This window comes from Pleurodeles waltl, chromosome 4_2 (assembly GCF_031143425.1).
Source record: "Pleurodeles waltl isolate 20211129_DDA chromosome 4_2, aPleWal1.hap1.20221129, whole genome shotgun sequence".
Classification (NCBI taxonomy): Eukaryota; Metazoa; Chordata; class Amphibia; order Caudata; family Salamandridae; genus Pleurodeles; species Pleurodeles waltl.
In genome coordinates, this window is record NC_090443.1 from 949,738,935 (window position 1) to 949,762,494 (window position 23,560).

At 45.5% G+C, this 23,560-nt stretch overlaps 1 protein-coding gene across 1 annotated transcript in view; it reads left to right on the forward strand.

Annotated features, from left to right (window-relative positions):
* The window catches only part of POMGNT1 (protein O-linked mannose N-acetylglucosaminyltransferase 1 (beta 1,2-)), a 217,391-nt gene that overhangs the window by 149,219 nt on the left and 44,612 nt on the right, over positions 1-23,560 (forward strand). Inside the window, exon 17 of the mRNA XM_069232761.1 lies at positions 1,855-1,919. Within this exon, the coding sequence (XP_069088862.1) occupies positions 1,855-1,919 (65 nt within the window). The remainder of the gene's footprint in view (positions 1-1,854; positions 1,920-23,560) is intronic.

The following is a 23,560-nucleotide window of genomic DNA, read 5'->3' on the forward strand; positions in this document are numbered from 1 at the left end:
GTAAAGTCAGTAAAAAACAAATTTAGTGGGAGAGAGCACAGTCACTGGGGTCCTGGTTAGCAAGATCCCAGTGAACAAGGTCAAAACACACTGACAGCAGGCACACAGTGAGGGTAACCATGCCCAAAAGAGGGTACTTTCCTACACCCAGCCTCTGTGTGGATGAGGGTGTGGTTCTTACCGACCCTGTGGAACAGGTAGCCAGAGGTTTGCTACAACCACTCCTGGTCCCGGCAGCCATAGCCCTTAAGCCCTCCTAATCTTGCCCTCCAACATCATGGGCATCCAGTTGGTGGCAGAACCAGCCATCATCTCCTCCACTGACAGTCCTTAACATCGGACAGGTGGGTCTTACAGATCATTCAGTGGGGCTACTGCCTCCCCTTCGAATCCTCCCCTCCCCTTTGAATCCTCCCCTTCCCCTATACCAACATATCACAATCGGCTGGCAGAGAATCATTTCTCCTTGCTCTGCCAGGAAGTCATGGCTCTTTGCCAAGGAAGCCAGAGAGGTTTCCAATGTCAGAAGTATGCAGAGGTTGGTATTCTGATTTTCTGATACCCAGGAAGAACAAAGGTCTCTAGCCTATCTTAGATTTGCAAACCCTCAATCTCTTCCTCAAGAAGGAGAAATTGACTCAGGTCTTGTTTGCCCTAACCAAGGAGACTGGATGGTAGCATTGGGCTTGCAGTGTTTCCGTATTCCCATCCTGCCTGTCCAGGCGCTACCTGCAGTTCACAATATGCCAAGCGCACTTTAAGTTCACCATGTTCCCTTTTGGCCTTACCAGCACCCCTTGGGTGTTCTCCAAGGTGATGGTGGTGGTCGCAGCTCATCCCGCCGAGGTCAGGAGTACCAGTCTTCCCCTATCTCGATGACTGGCTGTTGAAGGTGGGTTCCCCCAGGCTGTCTCTACCAGCTAACGCGTTAACGTTTTACCTTCTGTATCCCATTATCTGGTAGAGACCATATCTAGCTGCAGATTCCTTACCTTGGAATTTCCCCAGGCATTGGACTGGATCAGGAAAGATTTTCGTGAGCAGTATCCCTGCGTGCTGGTAGGTGGCATCGATCGGCATCTGCACCAGAAGTGACATCCGCTTGACTGTTATAGGAGGCATCTTTGCGCACTGACGTCACTTCTTCACGACTTTACACACCAGGAGTGCAGAGCCATGAAAGGGAGTATCCTTAACCCTAGAAATCTGTCTGCAGAGTGGGGAGGATGGGTGGGTCAGTAAGGAGTCTGCACCTAGATATTGTCTCTACCAGATAATGCGTTACCGAAGGTAAGTAACTTGTTCTTTAACAGAATTGCCATTCCTGTCAGGATTAAGGTTTATAATGATTGAATGAAGTGTTCTTCTCCATCATCTCCAATAAGGTCAATTCATATTTCCCACTTCGTTTTTTTCGTTTTTTTCTTTAGAAGCAAGAAGGGTGATTTTCCATCACCGTGTATGAATGTACGTATGTATGTATATACGAAAACATTACATATTATAGATACAAGGTTCCATACTGGAAGTGTTGCATATACAAACCTTGTATCTATAATATGTAATGTTTTCGTATATAGTCACAAATCTGCGCCCATTGATTTGCCATGGATTGGTGCCAGTTTTGTCATTGCCATTAGGACCCTATGACCCCTGATAAGTTTTATGGAGTAGTAATATTATGGAGCAGTAAATGTTCCATTTTGATTTTCTGAAACATTTAGCATTGTTAGTAACTGCACCTCTCAATAAGTCAAACTTTCTTTTTGCCTGTAAATATCATATGGAATGTCGAGTGAATGTGAAATGAGACTTCACTTTAATAAATATTATCTTTTTATGTTTTTATTTTAGGAAGCCTACTTTAAGAAGCACAAGTTTAACACTGTCCCGAGTGTTCAGTTCAAGAATGTGGAAAGGTAAGTGTTTCCACACAGTATGACTGTTTCTGTTATGTTTAACTGTTTAGGCTGCTAAGTCTGGCAATGTTTTACTCTCTTGCTCGTACCCGAGCTCTTCCTCTGTTTGCTTATTTTCTCTTCTACTTGTTATTCCCACCTCTTTATCCCTGCTTTGCTTCGTCTGGACATCCTCATGCACGTTTAATGTCTGCTTCATGCTCATTTTATTCTCCACCCTTAATCTACTTATTTCCTGGATTGATGTTTATTGCCCCTAGTGTTTAAAGCCTTCAGCATTTCCATTCATATGAAGTAATTCACATTATTTTTATGCAGGTTTTATATTCTTGTTTGTGCTTAAGCATCATCTCAGGTTTTATCCTTCTGGACTGCTACCTTATAAGATTCTTGGTCTTTTCATATATCATTTCAACTTTTTTACTTTAGCTCCTACTCATTGAGCACACAATTTGCTATAGCCACAGACCGTTTCTTGGGTTTTTAATCTATTTAGATCCCATGTAAGCTTCATAATTTTGACTTGGTGTGTGATTATTTGATCCCTCTCTTAGCACAGGCTTGGGGCTTTTTCAAAGTTTGAGTAACTGAGAATTTATCTGTGTATGTCTTTGGTGGGAATATAATTGGTGCACTATGCAGGGGGACAAAGACCTGGTCTTGGAATGTCGTAAATAAGTCTGCAATCAGTCACTGTGGTCGTCTTTGAAGAAAGATTGCTTGCTATAATTCTTTTAGTTGCCTCAGCTGCTCACACGATTCCCTGAGTTTTCAAGCCTAAGCTGTATTAATTGGTCAATCACCATGGAAAAAGACCCAGTCTTGCACTCCATAGTGAGTGAAACACGTGTCCCACACAGCCCTGCCCAGGGGATGTAGACCACTTAATATTATTACCCCCTAATCAAGCATGCACATGATTGCATAATTACGTTCCCTTGAAGGTTGAAGTGCGGAGGTCCAGGTTCCTTGTTTTCGAATGGCTCAATCTCATGCGTTTTAGAACTGTTTCAGGCTGTATGAATACAGTGCCCAAAAGATTGAAAAGAGCAGATTACAGTTCCATATTGTTCAATAATACCAGAAACAGTTAATTGTGAAATATTTAGTTTCTCGTTGCATGATTTGCAGCATCAAATGTAGCTTCTGATTCCACATGCCGTTAGAGTTTATAAGTGCGTTACAGGAATTGTAGTGCTTTGTTTCTTATGAATGTTGAGTGAATACAGATAGACCAGGGACATGTATTATAGGAAATTACCATTATTCTGACATAGTTACCCCAACGTTTTGCCTGATGTCAGTGTGTTTAGACTGCAGTTCACTGGGATCCTGCTAACCAGAGGTCGCCCCTTGGAGGAGGAGACAGAGGGGGTGTTCAGCAACACAGAGAGCCCATGCAGAAGCAGGCAGCACCCGCAGAAGTACCTGAACAGGCACTTAGAAGATCTGAGGACAGCGGTCGACTCAGAGTCACAAAAGAGGGTCCCATGACGTCGGAGTCCAACTCAGCGAGTTGGGCAATGCAGGATGGAGTGCTGGGGACCTGGGCTAGGCTGTGCACGAAGGAAGTCTTGCAAAAGTGCACAGGAGCCCGAGCAGCTGCAGTTCACGGAGTACACAGGATTGGTGTCCGGCGTGGGGAGGCAAGGACTTACCTCCACCAAATTTGGACAAAAGGGCCACTGGACTGTTGAAGACATTCTGACCCAGTTCCTGTGTTCCAGGGACCACGCTCGTCAGGATGAGAGGGGACCTGGAGGACCGGTGATGCAGAAGTTTGGTGCCTGCGTTAGCAGGGAGAAGATTCCGTCGACCCACAGGAGATTTCTTCTTGGCTTCCAGTGCAGGGTGAAGGCAGACAGCCCTCAGAGCATGCACCACCAGGAAACAGTCGGGAAAGCCGGCAGGATGAGGTGCTACAAGGTAGTCTTCTTGCTACTTTGTTGCGGTTATGCAGGTGTCCTGGAGCAGTCAGCGGTCGATCCTTGGCAGAAGTCGAAGAGGGAAGTGCAGAGGAACTCTGGTGAGCTCTTGCATTCGTTATCTGGTGAGATGCCCACAGGAGAGACCCTAAATAGCCCCCAGAGGAGGATTGGCTACTGAGAAAGGTAAGCACCTATCAGGAGGGGTCTCTGACGTCACCTGCTGGCCACTCTGAGCTGTCCATTGTGCCCTCACACCTCTGCATCCAAGATGGCAGAGGTCTGGGACACACTGGAGGAGCTCTGGGCACCTCCCCTGGGAGGTGCTGGTCAGGGGAGTGGTCACTCCCCTTTCCTTTGTCCAGTTTTGCGCCAGAGCAGGGCTGGGGGATCCCTGAACCGGTGTAGACTGGCTTATGCAGAGAGGGCCCCATCTGTGCCCTTCAATACATTTCCAGAGGCCAGGAGAGGCTACTCCTCTCAGGCCCTTCACACCTATTTCCAAATGGAGAGAGTGTAACACCCTCTCTCAGAGGAAATCCTTTGTTCTGACTTCCTGGGACCAGGCTGCCCAGGCCCTAGGGGGGCAGAAACCTGTCTGAGGGGTTGGCAGCAGCAGTGGAGACCCCGGAAAGTTAGTTTGGCAGTACCCGGGCTCTGTGCTGGAGACCCGGGGATGTGTGGAATTGTCCCCCCAATACCAGAATGGTATTGGGGGGACAATTCCATGATCCTAGACATGTTACATGGCCATGTTCGGAGTTACCATTGTGACGCTACATATAGGTATTGACCTATATGTAGTGCACACGTGTAATGGTGTCCCCGCACTCACAAAGTCCGGGGAATTTGCCCTGAACAATGTGGGGGCACCTTGGCTAGTGCCAGGGTGCCCACACACTAAATAACTTTGCACCTAACCTTCACTAAGTAAGGGTTAGACATATAGGGGACTTATAAGTTACTTATGTGCAGTGTAAAATGGCTGTGAAATAATGTGGACGTTATTTCTCTCAGGATGCAGTGGCAGTCCTGTGTAAGAATTGTCTGAGCTCCCTATGGGTGGCAAAAGAAATGCTGCAGGCCATAGGGGTCTCCTGGAACCCCAATATACCCTGGGTACCTAGGTACCATATACAAGCGAATTATAAAGGTGTTCCAGTGTGCCAATGAGAATTGGTAAAATTAGTCACTAGCCTGCAGTGACAATTTTAGAAAGCATAGAGAGCATAAACACTGAGGTTCTGGTTAGCAGAGCCTCAGTGATACAGTTAGGCACCACACAGTGAACACATACAGGGCATACTTTATGAGCACTGGGGTCCTGACTAGCAGGATCCCAGTGACACATAGGCAAAAACAAACATACATACAGTAAAATTGGGGGTAACATGCCAGGCAAGATGGTACTTTCCTACACCCCCGCCCCCTCCCCCACACAAACGAGGGACAATAAGGCTAACCTTGCCCAGATGAGTCTTCATTGTCTAAGTGGAAATATCTGGAGAGTCCATCTGCATTGGAGTGGGTACTCCCAGGTCTATGTTCCACTGTATAGTCCATTCCCTGTAGGGATATGGACCACCTCAACAATTTAGGGTTTTCACCTTTCATTTGTTTTAGCCAAAGTAGAGGTTTGTGGTCTGTCTGAACAATAAAATGAGTACCAAACAGGTATGGTCTCCACTTTTTCAGTGCCCAGACCACAGCAAAGGCCTCCCTCTCTATGGCAGACCAACGCTTTTCTCTAGGGGTCAACCTCCTGCTGATAAAAGCAACAGGTTGATCCTGGCCCTCAGTATTCTGCTGTGATAGCCCTTCCCCAACCCCTAATTCAGAAGCATCAGTCTGGACTATGAATTTCTTGGAGTAGCAAGGGCTTTTTAGGAAAGGTGCAGAACACATGGCCTGTTTGAGTTCATCAAAAGCTTTTTGACAGCTAGCTGTCCACAAAACATTTTTAGGCATTTTTATTGCTAGTGAGATCATTAAAAGGGGCTGCTATGGAGCCATAATTCTTGATGAATCTCCTATAGTACCCTGTGAGGCCTAAGAAGGCTCTCACCTGGGTTTGAGTTGTAGGGGGAGTCCATTCCATAATGGTCTGGATCTTCCCCTGCAGTGGTGCAATCTGTTCCCCACCTACCAGGTGGCCCAGATAAACCACTTTCCCCTGCCCTATCTGGCACTTTGAGGCCTTGACAGTGAGGCCTGCCTTTTGCAGGGCCTCCAAAACTTTCCATAGGTGGACCAGGTGATCATCCCAGGTTGAACTAAAGACAGCTTTATCATCTAGATATGCTGCACTAAAAGCTTCTAACCCTTGCAGGACTGTGTTCACCAACCTTTGAAAAGTGGCAGGTGCGTTTTTCAGACCAAAGGGCATTACTGTGAATTGATAGTACCCTCCAATGGTTGAAAATGCAGTCTTTGGTTTAGCATCTTCTGATAACCTAATCTGCCAATACCCTGCAGTTAGATCAAAAGTGCTTAGATACTTGGCAGAAGCCAGTGTATCTATGAGCTCATCTGCCCTGGGTATAGGGTGAGCATCTGTCTTGGTTACTTGGTTGAGCCCCATTTAGTCAACACAAAACCTCATCTCTCTTTTTCCATCTTTACTGTGAGGTTTAGGGACAAGCACCACTAGACTAGCCCATGGGCTTTCTCAAGGCTCAATCACTCCTAAGTCTAGCATTTTCTGAACCTCTTGATTAATGCAGTCCCTGACATGGTCAGGCTGCCTATAAATCTTACTTTTGACAGGTAAACTGTCTCCAGTATCAATTGCATGCTCACACCAAGTAGTGGTACCTAGTATCAGTGAAAAGAGTTCAGAAAACTGACTTAAAAGATTTATATAGTTATCTTTCTGTTCTGCAGTAAGACAATCTGCAAGTACCACTCCCTCCACTAAGCCATCAGCTTCAGTGGTGGAGAAGAGATCAGAGAGAGGGTCACTCTCTGCTTCCTGTCCCTCATCAGTTGCCATGAGCAGGGTGAGATCATTCCTGTCGTAGGGTTTCAGGCGGTTGACGTGGAGCACCCTAAGGGGACTCCTGGCAGTGCCAAGGTCTACCAAATAGGTAACCTCACCCTTTTTCTCAACAATTAGATGGGGTCCACTCCATTTGTCCTGGAGTGCTCTTGGGGCCACAGACTCCAATACCCACACCTTCTGTCCTGGGTGGTACTGAGTCAGGACAGCCTTCTGGTCATGCCATTGCTTTTACAGCTCCTGGCTGGCCTGAATGTTTTTACTGTCCTTTTTCATATACTCAGCCATTCTTGATCTTAGGCCAAGTACATAGTCCACAATGTCCTGTTTAGGAGCTTTTAAAGGTTGTTCCCAACCCTCCTTAACAAGAGCAAGGGGACCTCTCACAGGGTGCCTAAAGAGGAGTTTAAAGGGGCTAAAGCCCACTCCTTTTTGGGGTACCTACCTGTTAGCAAAAAGGAGGCAAGGTAACAGGACATCCCATCTCCTGAGTTTTTCAGGGAGTCCCATTATCATACCTTTGAGAGTTTTATTGAACCTCTCAACCAGACCATTTGTTTGTGGATGGTAAGGGGTGGTAAACTTGTAAGTTACACCACATTCCTTCCACATTGCTTTGAGGTATGCAGACATGAAGTTACTACCTCTGTCTGACACCACTTCCTTAGGGAAACCCACTCTGGAAAAGATTCCCAGGAGGGCCTTTGCCACTGCAGGAGCTGTAGTGGTCCTTAAGGGGATGGCTTCAGGGTACCTAGTGGCATGGTCCACTACCACCAGGATAAATCTATTGCCTGAAGCTGTTGGATGGTCAAGGGGGCCAACTATGTCAACCCCTACCCTTTCAAAGGGCACCCAACCACTGGAAGTGGGATTAAGGGGGCCTTTGGAGTGCCACCAGTCTTGCCACTGGCTTGACCGGTCACACAAGAGCGACAAAACTCTTTAGTGTCCTCTGACATATGAGGCCAGTGAAACAGGGGAACAAGCCTGTCCCATGTTTTCGTCTGGCCCAAATGCCCAGCCAAAGGAATGTCAATTGCCAAGGTAAGAAGAAACCCTCTGTACTGCAAGGGAATCTCCTGGCAGCTCCAGGTTTAGGGTCCCTTGACTCAGTGCACAAGAGGTTGTCTTCCCAATGCACCTTATGGCTATCACTGACATCCCCATTCTGCTGTTTGACAGCTTGCTGTTTTAAACCCTCTAGTGTGGGACAGGTCTGCTGTGCCACTCCGTTCTTCCCTAGCAGGCCCCCCTGCACCCAAAAGCTCAGCAGTGTCTGCTGCCAGCTCATCTGGTGTAGGTTCTGCACAGGGAGAGGACTCCTCTTCCTCAAAAGGGGAATCCTCTGGAGAGGGAGGGATAGTGGGCAAGGATTTACCCTTTCTACCCCTAGCTTTTGGGAGCATTTGGTCCATTGTTCCAGGATCCAAGTTTCCCTGTCCTTTTGGCTTTTTGGCCTGAGCCCTTGTCAAAGCAAAAATATGCCCAGGAATGCCCAGCATTGCTGCATGACCCTCCAACTCCACTTCAGCCCAAGCTGATGTCTCCAAATCATTGCCTAGTAAGCAATCTACAGGTAATTTGGTGGGTACCACAACGTTTTGAACCAGTAAGCCCCACCCCAGTTGAGATTCACAACAGCCATGGGGTGGCTAAGTGTGTTATCATGAGCATCAGTCACTTGGTACTGCTGACCAAGTAGGTGTTGAGCAGAGTGAACCAGTTTCTCTATCACCATAGTTACACTGGCTCCTGTGTCCCTGTAGGCCTCAACCTCAACACCATTGATTAGGGGTAGTTGCTTGTACTTTGCCACCTTGGTTGCTTGTCCCCTTAATATGGGTAAGTCAATGCCACCATCAGAGACTAAAACAGCCTCTGTGGTCTCTAACAAGACCAACCCCAACTACACTGCCAATAGTGAGCCCAGCTACACCCTTGGATTGGCTATTTGTAGTAGACTTCCCACCACCACTGCTATTACTAGGGGCACTAGAGGTTGCAGTTGGGGTTTTGGTGGTAGGAGGTTTGGTGTTTTTCTTTGGACAAGTGGAATCACTTGCCCAATGGCCTTTTACTATACATAAATAACACCAAGGCTTTTTCTGATTGTTAGAAGAGGATTTGGACCCACCACCCCCAGAGAATTTTTGTGGGCCTGATGAAGACTCAGAATGTTTTTTATCTTTGTCCCCACCCTTGTCAGAAGACTTACCATCCTTCTTCTTGCCATCCCCTGTATGAACTTTTCTGTTCACTCTTGTTCTGACCCATTTGTCTGCCTTCTTTCCCAATTCTTGGGGAGAGGTCAGATCTGAGTCTACCAAGTACTGGTGCAACAAATCAGACACACAATTGTTAAGAATATGCTCTCTCAGGATCAGATTATACAGGCTTTCATAGTCATTCACCTTACTGCCATGTAACCAACCCTCCAAGGCCTTCACTGAACAGTCTACAAAGTCTGTCCAGTCTTGAGAGGACTCTTTTCTGGTGTCTCGGAACTTAATCCTGTATTGTTCAGTGGTTAAGCCAAATCCATCCAAGAGTTCATCCTTCAAAACTTTGTCATTATTAGCATCACTTTTTCTGACAGTAAGGAGCCTACCCCTACCCTTACCATTGAAAGATAGCCACAAGATAGCAGTCCACTGCCTTTGAGGGACCAACTGTACCATACAGGCCCTCTCAAGTGCAGCAAACCACTTGTTAATGTCATCTCCCTCCTTGTAAAGGGGGACTATCTTATGCAGGTTTCCGGAATCTTGCTCTCTAACAGGATTGCTATCAAAAACACTGCTGCTGCCACCATGGGGAACTAACCCCAATCTCTGTCTTTCCCTCTCTACATCCAGGGATTCCCTGTCTAAGGCCAGCTGCTGCTGTTTAAGCTTCAGCCTGGCCTCTTCCAACCTCAGCTTTCTGAGTTCCCTTTCCATTAAGTTATCCTCAGGGTGGGAGGCTTGGGAATGTTTAGATACAGAGGAAATTTGGGAATTGGCAGAGAGAGACCTGTCCCTAACTGGCTGGACTCTAATAACCTGGCCTCTAGGAGTGAAAGGTGCCCTACTAATGTGTGACCCCCTCCCACTACCAGTGTCACTAGGTGGCCTGCTAGGTGGCAGGTCTTTGGAAGAACCCTCCCCAGTCTCTTCAGGGAACTCCTCTGAGTCTGACTGGGCACCCTCCCCTCCTACCTCCTGTTCTGGGATGTGCCAAACTGGTTCTGGTCACTTTCTAGGAGAAGGTTCAAGAGAGAGTCTTTGGTAGGATTCTTACCAATGCCTAAACGTCTTTCTATGCAGAGACCCCTGAAACTTTTAAAGTTTAAACTCTCATGGGTTGCTTGAACATGTTTGGGAGTGAGCTCTACTGCAGACATGATAGAAAAGGTTTAAGACAGAGAGAGAAAAAGTTTTAGCACTTTTGAAAGCACAGATAAAAAACTTTTTCAAACTTTTTGAAAACTTTTGAAAGTTTTCAGAAATTTTCTACAAAGTTTTAGAGCAGAACAGTAAACTGTTTTGGTTCAATGTGTATATATTGAAACATTTGGTATGTTTTTCTCATGAATAGTACCAATGACAAAGTGGTAAAGCAGTTACAAGTACTTATCCCACCGCTGCACCACCAATGTAGGAGGCTGGCCTGGCTTATAGTGGGTACTCTGTGGTACTTGCACCTTGTGCCAGGTCCAGTTATCCCTTATTAGTAGATTAGAGGTGTACTAGCAGCTTAGGCTGATAGAGGTAGCTATAGCAGAGCAGCTTAAGCTGAACTAGGAGACATGCTAAGCTCCTACTATACCACTTATATCATATAGCACTATATCATAAGAAAACACAATACTCAGAGTTACTAAAAAATAAAGGTACTTTATTTTAGTGACAATATGGCAAAAGTATCTCAGAGGATATACTCCCTTAGGAGGTAAGTAATATACACAAAATACATAGACACAAACCAAAATCAGGTAAGTGACAGTTACAAAAGTAGTGCAAACAATGAAGAACACATTAGAATGCAATAGGGAGAAATAGGCCTAGGGGCAACACAAACCATATACTCCAAAAGTGGAATGTGAACCACGAATGGACCCCAGGCCTAGTGTAGTGTGTAGAGGGTCGCTGGGAGTGTAAGAAAACACTAAGGATGTCCAAGATACCCCACCCCAAGACCCTGAAAAGTAGGAGTAAAGTTACCCTACTACCCCAGAAAGACAGTAAATTTGAGATAGGGGATTCTGAGAGGACAACAACTGACTGCAATGCAAAACACTGAAGACTGATTCCTGGACCGGAGGACCTGTAAAGGAAGGGGACCAAGTCCAAGAGTCACGCAAGTGTCCAGGGGGGGCAGGAGCCCACTAAACCCCGGATGAAGGTGCAAAAGGGCTGCCCTCCGGGTGGAAGAGGCCGAAGATTCTGCAACGACCGAAGGTGCCAGGAACTTCCCTTTTGGGGAGAAGATGTCCCACGGCGTGCTGGAGGATGCAGAGTTGTTTCCACGCAGAAAGACCACAAACAAGCCTTGCTAGCTGCAAGAGTCGCGTTTGAGGATTTTGGGTGCTGCCAGGGCCCAGGAAGGTCCAGGAGGTCGCCCCTTGGAAGAGGAGACAGAGGGGGTGCTCAGCAACACAGATAGCCCACGCAGAAGCAGGCAGCACCCGCAGAAGTACCTGAACAGGCACTTAGAAGATCTGAGGAAAGCGGTCGACTCAGAGTCACAAAAGAGGGTCCCACGACGACGGAGTCCAACTCAGCGAGTTGGGCAATGCAGGACGGAGTGCTGGGGACCTGGGCTAGGCTGTGCACGAAGGAAGTGTTGCAAAAGTGCCCAGAAGTCCAAGCAGCTGCAGTTCACGCAGTACACAGGATTGCTGTTTGGCGTGGGGAGGCAAGAACTCACCTCCACCAAATTTGGACAGAAGGGCCACTGGACTGTCGAAGACACTTTGACCCAGTTCCTGTGTTCCAGGGACCACGCTCGTCAGGATGAGAGGGGACCCGGAGGACCGGCGATGCAGTCTTTTGGTGCCTGTGTTAGCAGGTGGAAGATTCCGTCGACCCACAGGAGATTTCTTCTTGGCTTCCAGTGCAGGGTGAAGGCAGACAGCCCTCAGAGCATGCACCACCAGAAAACAGTTGAGAAAGCTGGCAGGATGAGGCACTACAATGTTGCTGGTAGTCTTCTTGCTACTTTGTTGCGGTTATGCAGGCGTCCTGGAGCAGTCAGTGGTCGATCCTTGGCAGAAGTCGAAGAGGGAAGTGCAGAGGAACTCTGGTGAGCTCTTGCATTCGTTATCTGGTGAGATGCCCACCGGAGAGACCCTAAATAGCCCCCAGAGGAGGATTGGCTACTTAGAAAGGTAAGCACCTATCAGGAGGGGTCTCTGACGTCACCTGCTGGCACTGGCCACTCAGAGCTGTCCATCCAAGGTGGCAGAGGTCTGGGACACACTGGAGGAGCTCTGGGCACCACCCCTGGAAGGTGCTGGTCAGGGGAGTGGTCACTCCCCTTTCCTTTGTCCAGTTTCGCGCCAGAGCAGGGCTGGGGGGATCCCTGAACTGGTGTAGACTGGCTTATGCAGAGAGGGCACCATCTGTGCCCTTCAAAGCATTTCCAGAGGCCAGGAGAGGCTACTCCTCCCAGGGCCTTCACACCTATTTCCAAAGGGAGAGGGTGTAACACCATCTCTCAGAGGAAATCCTTTGTTCTGCCTTCCTGGGACCAGGCTGCCTAGGCCCCATGGGGGCAGAAACCTGTCTGAGGGGTTGGCAGCAGCAGTAGCTGCAGTGGAGACCCCGGAAAGTTAGTTTGGTAGTAATCGGGCTCTGTGCTGGAGACCCGGGGATGCATGGAATTGTCCCCCCAATACCAGAATGGTATTGGGGGGACAATTCCATGATCCTAGACATGTTACATGGCCATGTTCGAAGTTACCATTGTGAAGCTACATATAGGTATTGACCTATATGTAGTGCACGCGTGTAATGGTGTCCCCGCACTCAAAGTCCGGGGAATTTGCCCTGAACAATGTGGGGGCACCTTGGCTAGTGCCAGGGTGCCCACACACTAAGTAACTTTGCACCTAACCTCCACTAAGTGAGGGTTCGACATATAGGTGACTTATAAGTTACTTATGTGCAGTGTAAAATGGCTGTGAAAGACGTGGACGTTATTTCACTCAGGCTGCAGTGGCAGTCCTGTGTAAGAATTGTCTGAACTCCCTATGGGTGGCAAAAGAAATGCTGCAGCCCATAGGGATCTCCTGGAACCCAATACCCTGGGTACCTAGATACCATACACAAGTGAATTATAAGGGTGTTCCAGTGTGCCAATGAGAATTGGTAAAATTAGTCACTAGCCTGCAGTGACAATTTTAAAAGCAGAGAGAGCATAAACACTGAGGTTCTGGTTAGCAGAGCCTCAGTGATACAGTTAGGCACCACACAGGGAACACATACAGGGCATACTTTATGAGCACTGGGGTCCTGACTAGCAGGACCCCAGTGACACATAGGTAAAAACAAACATACATACAGTAAAATTGGGGGTAACATGCCAGGCAAGATGGTACTTTCCTATAGTGAGGCACGCTCCAACCCTCCTCTTGTCTGTTGGTTTCCTCTGGGTCTGCTGGGAAGGGTCCTGAAACACAAACTCCCTGTGTTAGTCTATGGGACGACTGGATAGGTAACCACTCTGCACCTGGTCGCTGGGACACTTACCATACTTACCTCTGGTGTTTTCATCTACCTCTTGCCTCTAGCTAACTACCACACTTACCTTGGTTGGGTTCACTGTTTCACATTCCACTTACTTAGTACATGGTTCCCTCCCCCCCCCCCCCCTTCCCAACCCCAAATAGGGCCCTGTATATTTTGTTATTTCTGCTTGTTATTCTGTGTATATATTGATATATATATATATATATATATGTTCGATGGCATGTGTAGCTGCAGATACACATGCTGTGCACATCCCGCCATCTGGTGTTGGGCTCGGAGTGTTACAAGTTGTTTTTCTTCGAAGAAGTCTTTTCGAGTCACAAGACCGAGGGACTCCTCCCATTTCGACTCCATTGCGCATGGGCGTCAACTCCATCTTAGATTGTTTTTTTTCCGCCATCGGGTTCGGACGTGTTCCTTTTCGCTCCGTGTTTCGGGTCGGAAAGTTAGTTAGAATCTCGGAAAAAACGTCGGTATTGTTTGCGTTCGGTATCGGGTTAGTTACAACAGATCGACACCGAATTTTGAAGAGCTCCGGTGGCCCTTCGGGGTTTTTTCGATCCCCCGTCGGGGCCTGGTCGGCCCGGCCACGTGTGACTTCAAGGCTGATGGAACGGACCCCATTCCGCTTCTGTCCAAAATGCCATAACAAGTATCCGTATACGGATCAGCATCTGGTCTGTAACTTGTGCTTGTCCCCAGAGCACAAGGAAGATACTTGTGAGGCCTGTCGAGCGTTTCGGTCCAGAAAGACGTTAAGAGACCGAAGAGCCAGAAGACTGCAGATGGCGTCGACGCCGACAGGACAAGAGCTTTTCCAGGAGGAAGAGGAAGCTTTCTCTATCCACGAGTCGGACTCGGAAGAGCTTGAGGCCGAAGAAATGCCGAAAACCGTGAGTAAGACGTCGAAACATAAGACTCACGAGAAGTCAACAAAAGCCCAGGGGACGCCACGGACAACAGGCCATGGCTTAACCCAAAAAATAGGTGACCGAGCCAAGGCACAGAAAAAGGGCACGCTGGTGTCTAAGTCATCCGACTCCGGTCGAGATACCGCCACACAGCAATCTCGGACCCGAGACATCGGCTCAGAGAAATTTCGGCACCGTGACAGCGGCACCGAACAAATTCGGCACCGAGAAACCACCACGCCGAAAATTACAAAGGTTTCTTCGGAGCCTAAAAAGACGTCCAAAAAAGTTTCGGTTCCGAAACATCCAGCCTCGGAGCCGAAAACAGGTCCCTATACAGAGGAACAAGGATTGTCCTCCCAAATGCAAAAACATAGATTTGGAGAGGAACTTCAAGCTGTAGAGCCAGACTATACTCAAAGGAGGCTCCACATTCATCAAGACACAGGGAAGATAACCACTCTTCCCCCAATTAAAATAAAAAGAAAACTTGCCTTTCAAAAAAAGGACAAGGAGCCACAGGCAAAGGTGGCAAAGAAAATAACTCCACCACCGTCTCCACCACCATCAGTGCACACATCACCAGTAGCAACTCCTCCACTGATGCACTCCCCGACTCATACTGCCATGAGTCAAGATGATCCCGATGCATGGGACCTTTACGATGCTCCAGTATCGGACAACAGCCCAGACTCTCGTACCCTGCCAGGCCGACCCCTCCTGAGGACAGTACATCTTACACACAGGTGATCGCAAGGGCAGCTGCTTTCCATAACGTCACCTTGCATTCCAACCAATTGAGGATGACTTTTTGTTTAACATGCTATCCTCCACTCATAGCCAATACCAAAGACTACCTATGCTCCCAGGAATGCTAAAACATTCAAAACAAATCTTTCAGGATCCTGTTAAAGGCCGAGCCATAACTCCAAGGGTGGAGAAAAAGTACAAGCCACCGCCAACAGATCCTGTTTATATTACAACCCAGTTAACACCAGACTCAGTAGTTGTCGGGGCAGCTCGTAAGAGAGCAAACTCTCATACCTCGGGGGACGCACCACCTCCAAACAAAGAGAGTCGCAAATTTGATGCTGCGGGCAAAAGAGTTGCAGCACAAGCAGAAAACCAATGGCGCATTGCCAATTCACAAGCACTTTTGGCAAGATATGATAGAGCTCACTGGAATGAGATGCAACATTTGATAGAACACTTACCCAAGGAGTTCCAAAAAAGAGCACAACAAGTGGTGGAAGAAGGACAAAGTATCTCTAATAATCAGATACGGTCTTCAATGGATGCAGCAGATACGGCTGCAAGGACAGTAAATACTGCAATAACAATAAGAAGGCACGCATGGCTGCGCACGTCAGGTTTCAAGCCGGAAATTCAACAAGCCGTGCTAAATATGCCATTTAATGAACAGCAGTTGTTTGGGCCGGAAGTCGACACTGCTATTGATAAACTCAAGAAAGACACTGATACAGCAAAAGCCATGGGCGCACTCTACTCCCCGCAGAGCAGAGGCACATTTCGCAAAACACCTTTTAGGGGAGGGTTTCGAGGACAACCTACAGAAACCACAACATCACAAACAAGGCCCACTTACCAAAGCCAATATCAGCGGGGAAGTTTTCGGGGGCAATATAGAGGGGGACAATTCCAAAAAAATAGAGGAAAATTCCAAAGCCCCAAAAGTCCTCAAAATAAGCAGTGACTTACAAGTCACACATCCCCATCACATAACACCTGTGGGGGGAAGACTAAGCCAATTTTACATACATTGGGAGGAGATAACAACAGATACTTGGGTACTAGCAATTATCCAGCATGGTTATTGCATAGAATTTCTCGAATTCCCTCCAACAGTCCCACCGAAAACACACAGTATGTCAAAACAACATATAAATCTTCTAGGATTAGAAGTTCAAGCATTGCTCCAAAAAGAGGCAATAGAATTAGTACCAAAACAAGAACTAAACACAGGAGTTTACTCACTGTACTTTCTGATACCCAAAAAAGACAAAACTCTAAGACCTATACTAGATCTCAGAATATTAAATACATACATCAAATCAGACCACTTTCACATGGTTACATTACAAGAAGTAATCCCACTGCTCAAACAACAAGACTACATGACAACACTGGATCTAAAGGATGCATATTTCCATATACCAATACATCCTTCACACAGAAAGTACCTAAGGTTTGTATTCCAAGGGATACATTACCAATTCAAAGTGTTGCCATTCGGAATAACGACTGCGCCAAGAGTTTTTACAAAATGTCTAGCAGTAGTAGCTGCACATATCAGAAGGCAGCAAATACATGTGTTCCCGTACCTAGACGATTGGTTAATCAAAACCAACACGCAAATACAGTGTTCACAACACACAAATTATGTCATAGAAACCCTACACAAACTAGGTTTCTCAATCAATTACTCAAAGTCACATCTTCTGCCGTGTCAAACACAGCAATACCTAGGAGCAACAATCAACACAGTAAAAGGAATTGCCACTCCAAGTCCACAAAGAGTCAAAACAATGTAATGCAAGCCATGTATCCAAACCAAAAGATACAGGTCAAATTAGTAATGAAACTCCTAGGCATGATGTCCTCATGCATAGCCATTGTCCCAAACGCAAGGTTGCACATGCGGCCCTTACAACAGTGCCTAGCATCACAGTGGTCACAGGCACAGGGTCAACTTCTAGATCTGGTGTTGATAGACCGCCAAACATACATCTCGCTTCAATGGTGGAACAGTATAAATTTAAACCAAGGGCGGCCTTTTCAAGACCCAGTGCCACAATACGTAATAACGACAGATGCATCCATGACAGGGTGGGGAGCACACCTCAATCAGCACAGCATCCAAGGACAATGGGACATTCAGCAAAGACAGTTTCATATAAACCACTTAGAACTGTTAGCTGTGTTTCTAGCGCTGAAAGCATTTCAACCCATAATAACCCACAAATACACTCTTGTCAAAACAGACAACATGATAAAAATGTATTACCTAAACAAACTGGGAGGAACACACTCGACACAGTTGTGTCTCCTAGCACAAAAAATATGGCATTGGGCGATTCACAACCACATTCGCCTAATAGCACAATTTATTCCAGGGATTCAGAATCAGTTAGCAGACAATCTCTCTCGGGATCACCAACAGATCCACGAATGGGAAATTCACCCCCAAATACTGAACACTTACTTCAGAATGTGGGGAACGCCACAAATAGATCTATTTGCAACAAAAGAAAACTCAAAATGCCAAAACTTCGCAACCAGGTACCCACAACATCAGTCTCAGGGCAATGCACTATGGATGAACTGGTCAGGGATATTTGCGTACGCTTTTCCCCCTCTCCCACTTCTTCCATAACTAGTAAACAAGTTGAGTCAAATCAAACTCAAACTCATACTAATAGCACCAACATGGGCAAGGCAACCTTGGTACACAACACTACTAGACCTTTCAGTAGTACCTCATGTCAAACTGCCAAATAGACCAGATCTGTTAACACAACACAAACAACAGATCAGACATCCAAATCCAGCATCGATGAATCTAGCAATTTGGCTCCTGAAATCCTAGAATTCGGGCACTTAGACGTCACACAGGAATGTATGGAGGTCATAAAACAAGCTAGAAAACCTACCACTAGACACTGCTATGCAAATAAGTGGAAAAGATTTGTTTATTACTGCCATAGTAATCAAATTCAACCTTTACACACATCTGCAAAAGAGATAGTAGGATACTTACTACATTTGCAAAAATCTAAACTAGCTTTCTCTTCCATTAAAATACATCTTACGGCAATTTCAGCTTACCTGCAAATTACGCACTCAACTTCATTGTTTAGGATACCAGTCATAAAAGCGTTTATGGAAGGCCTAAAGAGAATTATACCACCAAAAACACCACCAGTTCCTTCATGGAACCTCAACATTGTCTTAACACAACTCATGGGTCCACCTTTTGAGCCCATGCACTCTTGTGAAATGCAATACTTAACGTGGAAAGTTGCATTTTTAATTGCCATCACATCTCTAAGAAGAGTGAGTGAAATTCAAGCATTTACCATTCAAGAACCATTTATTCAAATACACAAAAATAAAGTTGTTCTACGGACCAATCCTAAATTTTTACCAAAAGTAATCTCACCGTTCCACTTGAATCAAACGGTAGAATTACCAGTGTTCTTCCCACAGCCAGATTCTGTAGCTGAAAGAGCACTACATACATTAGACATCAAAAGAGCACTAATGTACTACATTGACAGAACAAAACTAATTCGAAAGACAAAACAACTATTTATCGCCTTTCAAAAACCTCATACAGGAAATCCAATTTCAAAACAAGGCATTGCTAGATGGATAGTTAAGTGCATTCAAACCTGCTATCTTAAAGCTAAAAGAGAACTGCCTATTACACCAAAGGCACACTCAACCAGAAAGAAGGGTGCTGCCATGGCCTTTCTAGGAAATATTCCAATGAACGAAAAATGTAAGGCAGCAACATGGTCTACGCCTCATACATTTACCAAGCACTACTGTGTAGATGTGTTAACTGCACAACAAGCAACAGTAGGTCAAGGTGTACTAAGAACATTATTTCAAACTACTTCAACTCCTACAGGCTGAACCACCGCTTTTGGGGAGATAACTGCTTACTAGTCTATGCACAGCATGTGTATCTGCAGCTACACATGCCATCGAACAGAAAATGTCACTTACCCAGTGTACATCTGTTCGTGGCATTAGTCGCTGCAGATTCACATGCGCCCACCCGCCTCCCCGGGAGCCTGTAGCCGTTTAGAAGTAGATCTTAAACATTTGTAAATATATTACTTGAAACTTCATTATGTACATACGCATTCACTCCATTGCATGGGCACTATTACTAGCATACACAACTCCTACCTCACCCTCTGCGGGGAAAACAATCTAAGATGGAGTCGACGCCCATGCGCAATGGAGTCGAAATGGGAGGAGTCCCTCGGTCTCGTGACTCGAAAAGACTTCTTCGAAGAAAAACAACTTGTAACACTCCGAGCCCAACACCAGATGGCGGGATGTGCACAGCATGTGAATCTGCAGCGACTAATGCCACGAACAGATGTACACTGGGTAAGTGACATTTTCCATATATATATATATATATATATATATATATCAATGTGTGTGTGTGTAGATATATCCAAAGGGTGATATACCAATGCTAGTAGTTGTGCTGTAATAAAGAATCCTTTATGTTTGCCATACTTGAGTGGTTCTTTCTTGTGAGTGAGTTAGTCTGACTGCAGTGGTATTGCAAGTGCTTTACATTCCTCCTAGATAAGCTTCAGCTCCTCGCCCCATCTACCCTTAGAGAGCATCTGCTATCTGGACACTTATTCATTATTACTAAGGGTTGGCTGGACTCAGTATAGGGTGACACACCATAGATGTACGCCATAAACTGAGTCAGCCTCCTACGTACATTTCCTATGGTTTCAGTCTAAAACTATGAAAACTGACCTCAAATCATTACAGGCAGCCAGAACATGATTTTTCAACCTTCTCTTTTGTCATTATTCTTATGACCATCTTGCACTTCAAATGTGCACAATAGAATTTCATCATATCTTAGACTTGGTCTCACTCCTCTAATTTTGGACATATTACTGTTGGAATGGGGAAATTGATGAGTACCTTACTCATCCAGCCCATTCCGCCAGTGAATGGCTGTTTAGAAGATGAATGACCCACTGATGAATTAACGCTTTAATTTTACATATTATATATCATTTGCATATGCCATGAGGATGTTGCCATGTTGTAGAAGTTCTAGTTTCTGTGCGTATATGAAAATGTCATATGAAGTCTCAGATAGTTCTTGAAATTAGGAAACACATTGTCACTATCCATTCATCTGGAAGTAAAAAGACTTGTTTCTGCCTTACCTTTATTATCTGTAGTTCAGTCTGTATAGGCATCATTTTATCAAATTAATCTGGTGTCAGGCTTTTAGTCATGTTTATCGATGTAGAGTAAAGGTATCCATATGAAGGGGCAGCAGAAGCTCTGGAGAGAGTCCTATTTGCAGAGGATGTGTTTTTTTAATGCCATTCTACTCTACTTCCTAATCCAAGCACCCACAGTTTAAGCAGTTTTTGTCTGCACTCTTTATCAATTACACTTCTCTGTTCTTAGGTGTTTTTCTTACCACTTGCCCTGTATTCTACCCTGCTTCCAAAAGAATTATGAATGACTATCAGTCTAAATCCCACTATTGTAGAAGTAGCAAACATGTATCCAGTGGCAAAAATTGTCCAGTAAAGTCGGAGTATGAGGCGTGCTACCACAGGGGACGTTGCTTGCAGATTTAGGCTAGCAAAAATAAAAACATAAGAAAAGAGTAATGATTCTTAGGACAGAAAAAGTCATGCTTATTTTTGAATATGAAAAATCAAGAAATGATGAAAACCACAGGACAGCATGATGTAGAAAAGGGGTACCGATCAGGACTAAAGTGTACCTGTTTTCTCCTTAAACTGTCTTTATTAAGGATATTTGGGAAGAGAGGTTTTACACAGGATATGTAGTCATGCGCTCTTTCCTAATGAACAGTGTAATAGCAATGGTAGCTTATCCATGAATATGTTTGGGTATTGCAGGCTTAACGTTGTAAACAAAGTGCCCTTCCTTCAATTTTATTGTGGTGAGATGGGACTTTTTTGTTTAAACCTTTTCCATTTATGATAAAAACAAGTCTTAGGACGTGTTTAAAGACTTGTTCACATAAAGACGTGTTGAGCAGAGTACTTGAAGTTCTTAGTGGTTGCATTAGGAAAATGAAAGGGGGTTGTGTATCAGTTTATTTAAAACAGGATTATCTATTGTTATTTATCAGGACAAAATAATATGGCGAATATTGAAGCTAAGTAGAGTGTATAAGCCATTTGTATGTCCCCAAAAGCTGGTCCATTTTATTATTGGAATGTCCAGCTGTAGGATTCAATTCTTTTGATCTTAGGAATCCCATCAGTCCGCTTTAGTTAGATGTTCGCACTGGGTCATTAACCTTTTGTCTTTAGCACTACCAGCAGCTTACCTCCACACACTGATTCCTAGTGATCTGGACCATTTGTTGTGCTCCCATTTAAGAGGATGTTTTTACCTTGCATCCACAACAGTGGTGATTCAATACCACATGTATAGAATTCTCAAAGGCCCAGTGAGGTTTGACGCTTCCATAAAAACTTATTAGCTGAGGGACCCACCATAAAGATAGTACATTAGAAAGAGTGTTAAGTAATTTGGCTTAGAGTGGAGTTTGTTAGCATGAATTTGTGAAGTAAGACGTTAAACCTAAAAAGATCTGAATTGTTTCAAACTTTTAGAAGGTCCCTCCTTTCACAATAAAGGATGATTTGAGATTATTATTGGGGCAGGTGAAGTTTAATGCCAAATATGTACACATTTTTGTTTCCAAAGTTGATCTCATAAGGAGGTTAAAAAAAATAATTGCAGCTCCGCGCGGCACTGTGGCATACCCAGTGGAATGCTGTTGTCACCCGTCAGACCTCGCTGTGGCATGGGAAGTGGCTGAGTGAATCTGCAGCATTGGACGAGTTCGCTAAATGGGACCTGCTGGGTATATCACAAGTGGGAGATGTATGGAAATGGGACGCAATTAATTCATTTCAGGAGCTACAGGCTGATTTTCAATTGTATCGAACACAGTTTTTCAGCTCCGACATGCCCTGGGCACTCACTTGACCCCCGCTGACCCGATACCGGATTTCAGTCCACTTGAAGCCAAGATGCTCATGGGTAATTTAAGGGGGAAAGGTGTTTCCTAAATTTATAAAATGTTAGTCAATAATGCCCTAAACAGTCTGGAGCCAAATAGGAACAAGTGGCAGTGTGGGTGGGATCATTTGAGGAGACTGACTGGCTGGAGGCATTGATGGCGCCTAGAGCGCTGGCGGTGAGACTTAGCTCGGTGCAGATTTACTACCTACACAGGGCCTATCTGACTCCTGACAGGCTGCATCGGGCGGGTCTTCGCCCCACCGCTCAGTGCCCGCGATGTGCGGGAGAACCAGACGATTTTTTTCACATGGTGTAGTCCTGTCCGGTGTTGCAGGTCTATTAGGTAAAGATAACACGCAAGCTGAACGCGGTCCTGGGACAGGAGCAGCAGCTGTCCGCCAAACTAGTGTTATTGGGTTTGATGGAGAACTGAGAGGCACGCAAGCAAATTGTGCTTTCGTGAGTACGGCCCTGTTGGTCGCCAAAAGAGACATTGCAACTGCTTGGAACTCATCGACAGGCCCATCTCTTCAAAAATGGAGGCGCGGGGTGGACTGGTGCACAAACCAAGAAAAACGGGTGTTATGAGTCAATGGGTTGTCACCGGAAACATGAGAAGGTGTGAGGAGGGTGGCAGGGATTGCTCCTGTAGACCGGTCGGGATGTGTGCCTCCTGATGCTATGTTTGGAAGTGGATAGGACATCTATCACATGAATTGGTTTAATATCAGTGTACACCGGATCTGGAGATCACTGTGCTTACCTGTGCAAGTTGTTTTGAGTTTTCTTTCTCCACCTGTTTCCCCTTCCCCTTTTCTTTAAAAAAAAAAAAAAAAAAATAAAAATTGTTTATTTAAAAATAATAATAATGTTTGCAGCTCAAGAGTTGTGAATTGCTAGGTCTTTCAAGTCTTCTATTAGTGAAGTACCGCACCTTAGGTTTTTAACTGTAAGCTAAAAAGTATCATCCCTACAGGTGCTCATTGTATGGTTCTGCCTGATGAGGTTTCAAAGAAGGTTTGTAAACGGGAGAATGTAGTTCTCAAGATCACGAGCCTGTAGATAGGAACCATTCTGTTACTGAGGAAAACACCTGGCCCTGGGCAAACTAAGATTCATGATCTCGTAAACCGTTTAGATAGTCGGAGGAGTAGAAGTTTTTTGAAGAGTATAAGTGTCTTGAGGTGTAACTATAGCTTAGGTTTATAGGTGGTATGAAAAAAGCTTTCCCCACACTTGCATCAGAGATTTAGGAATA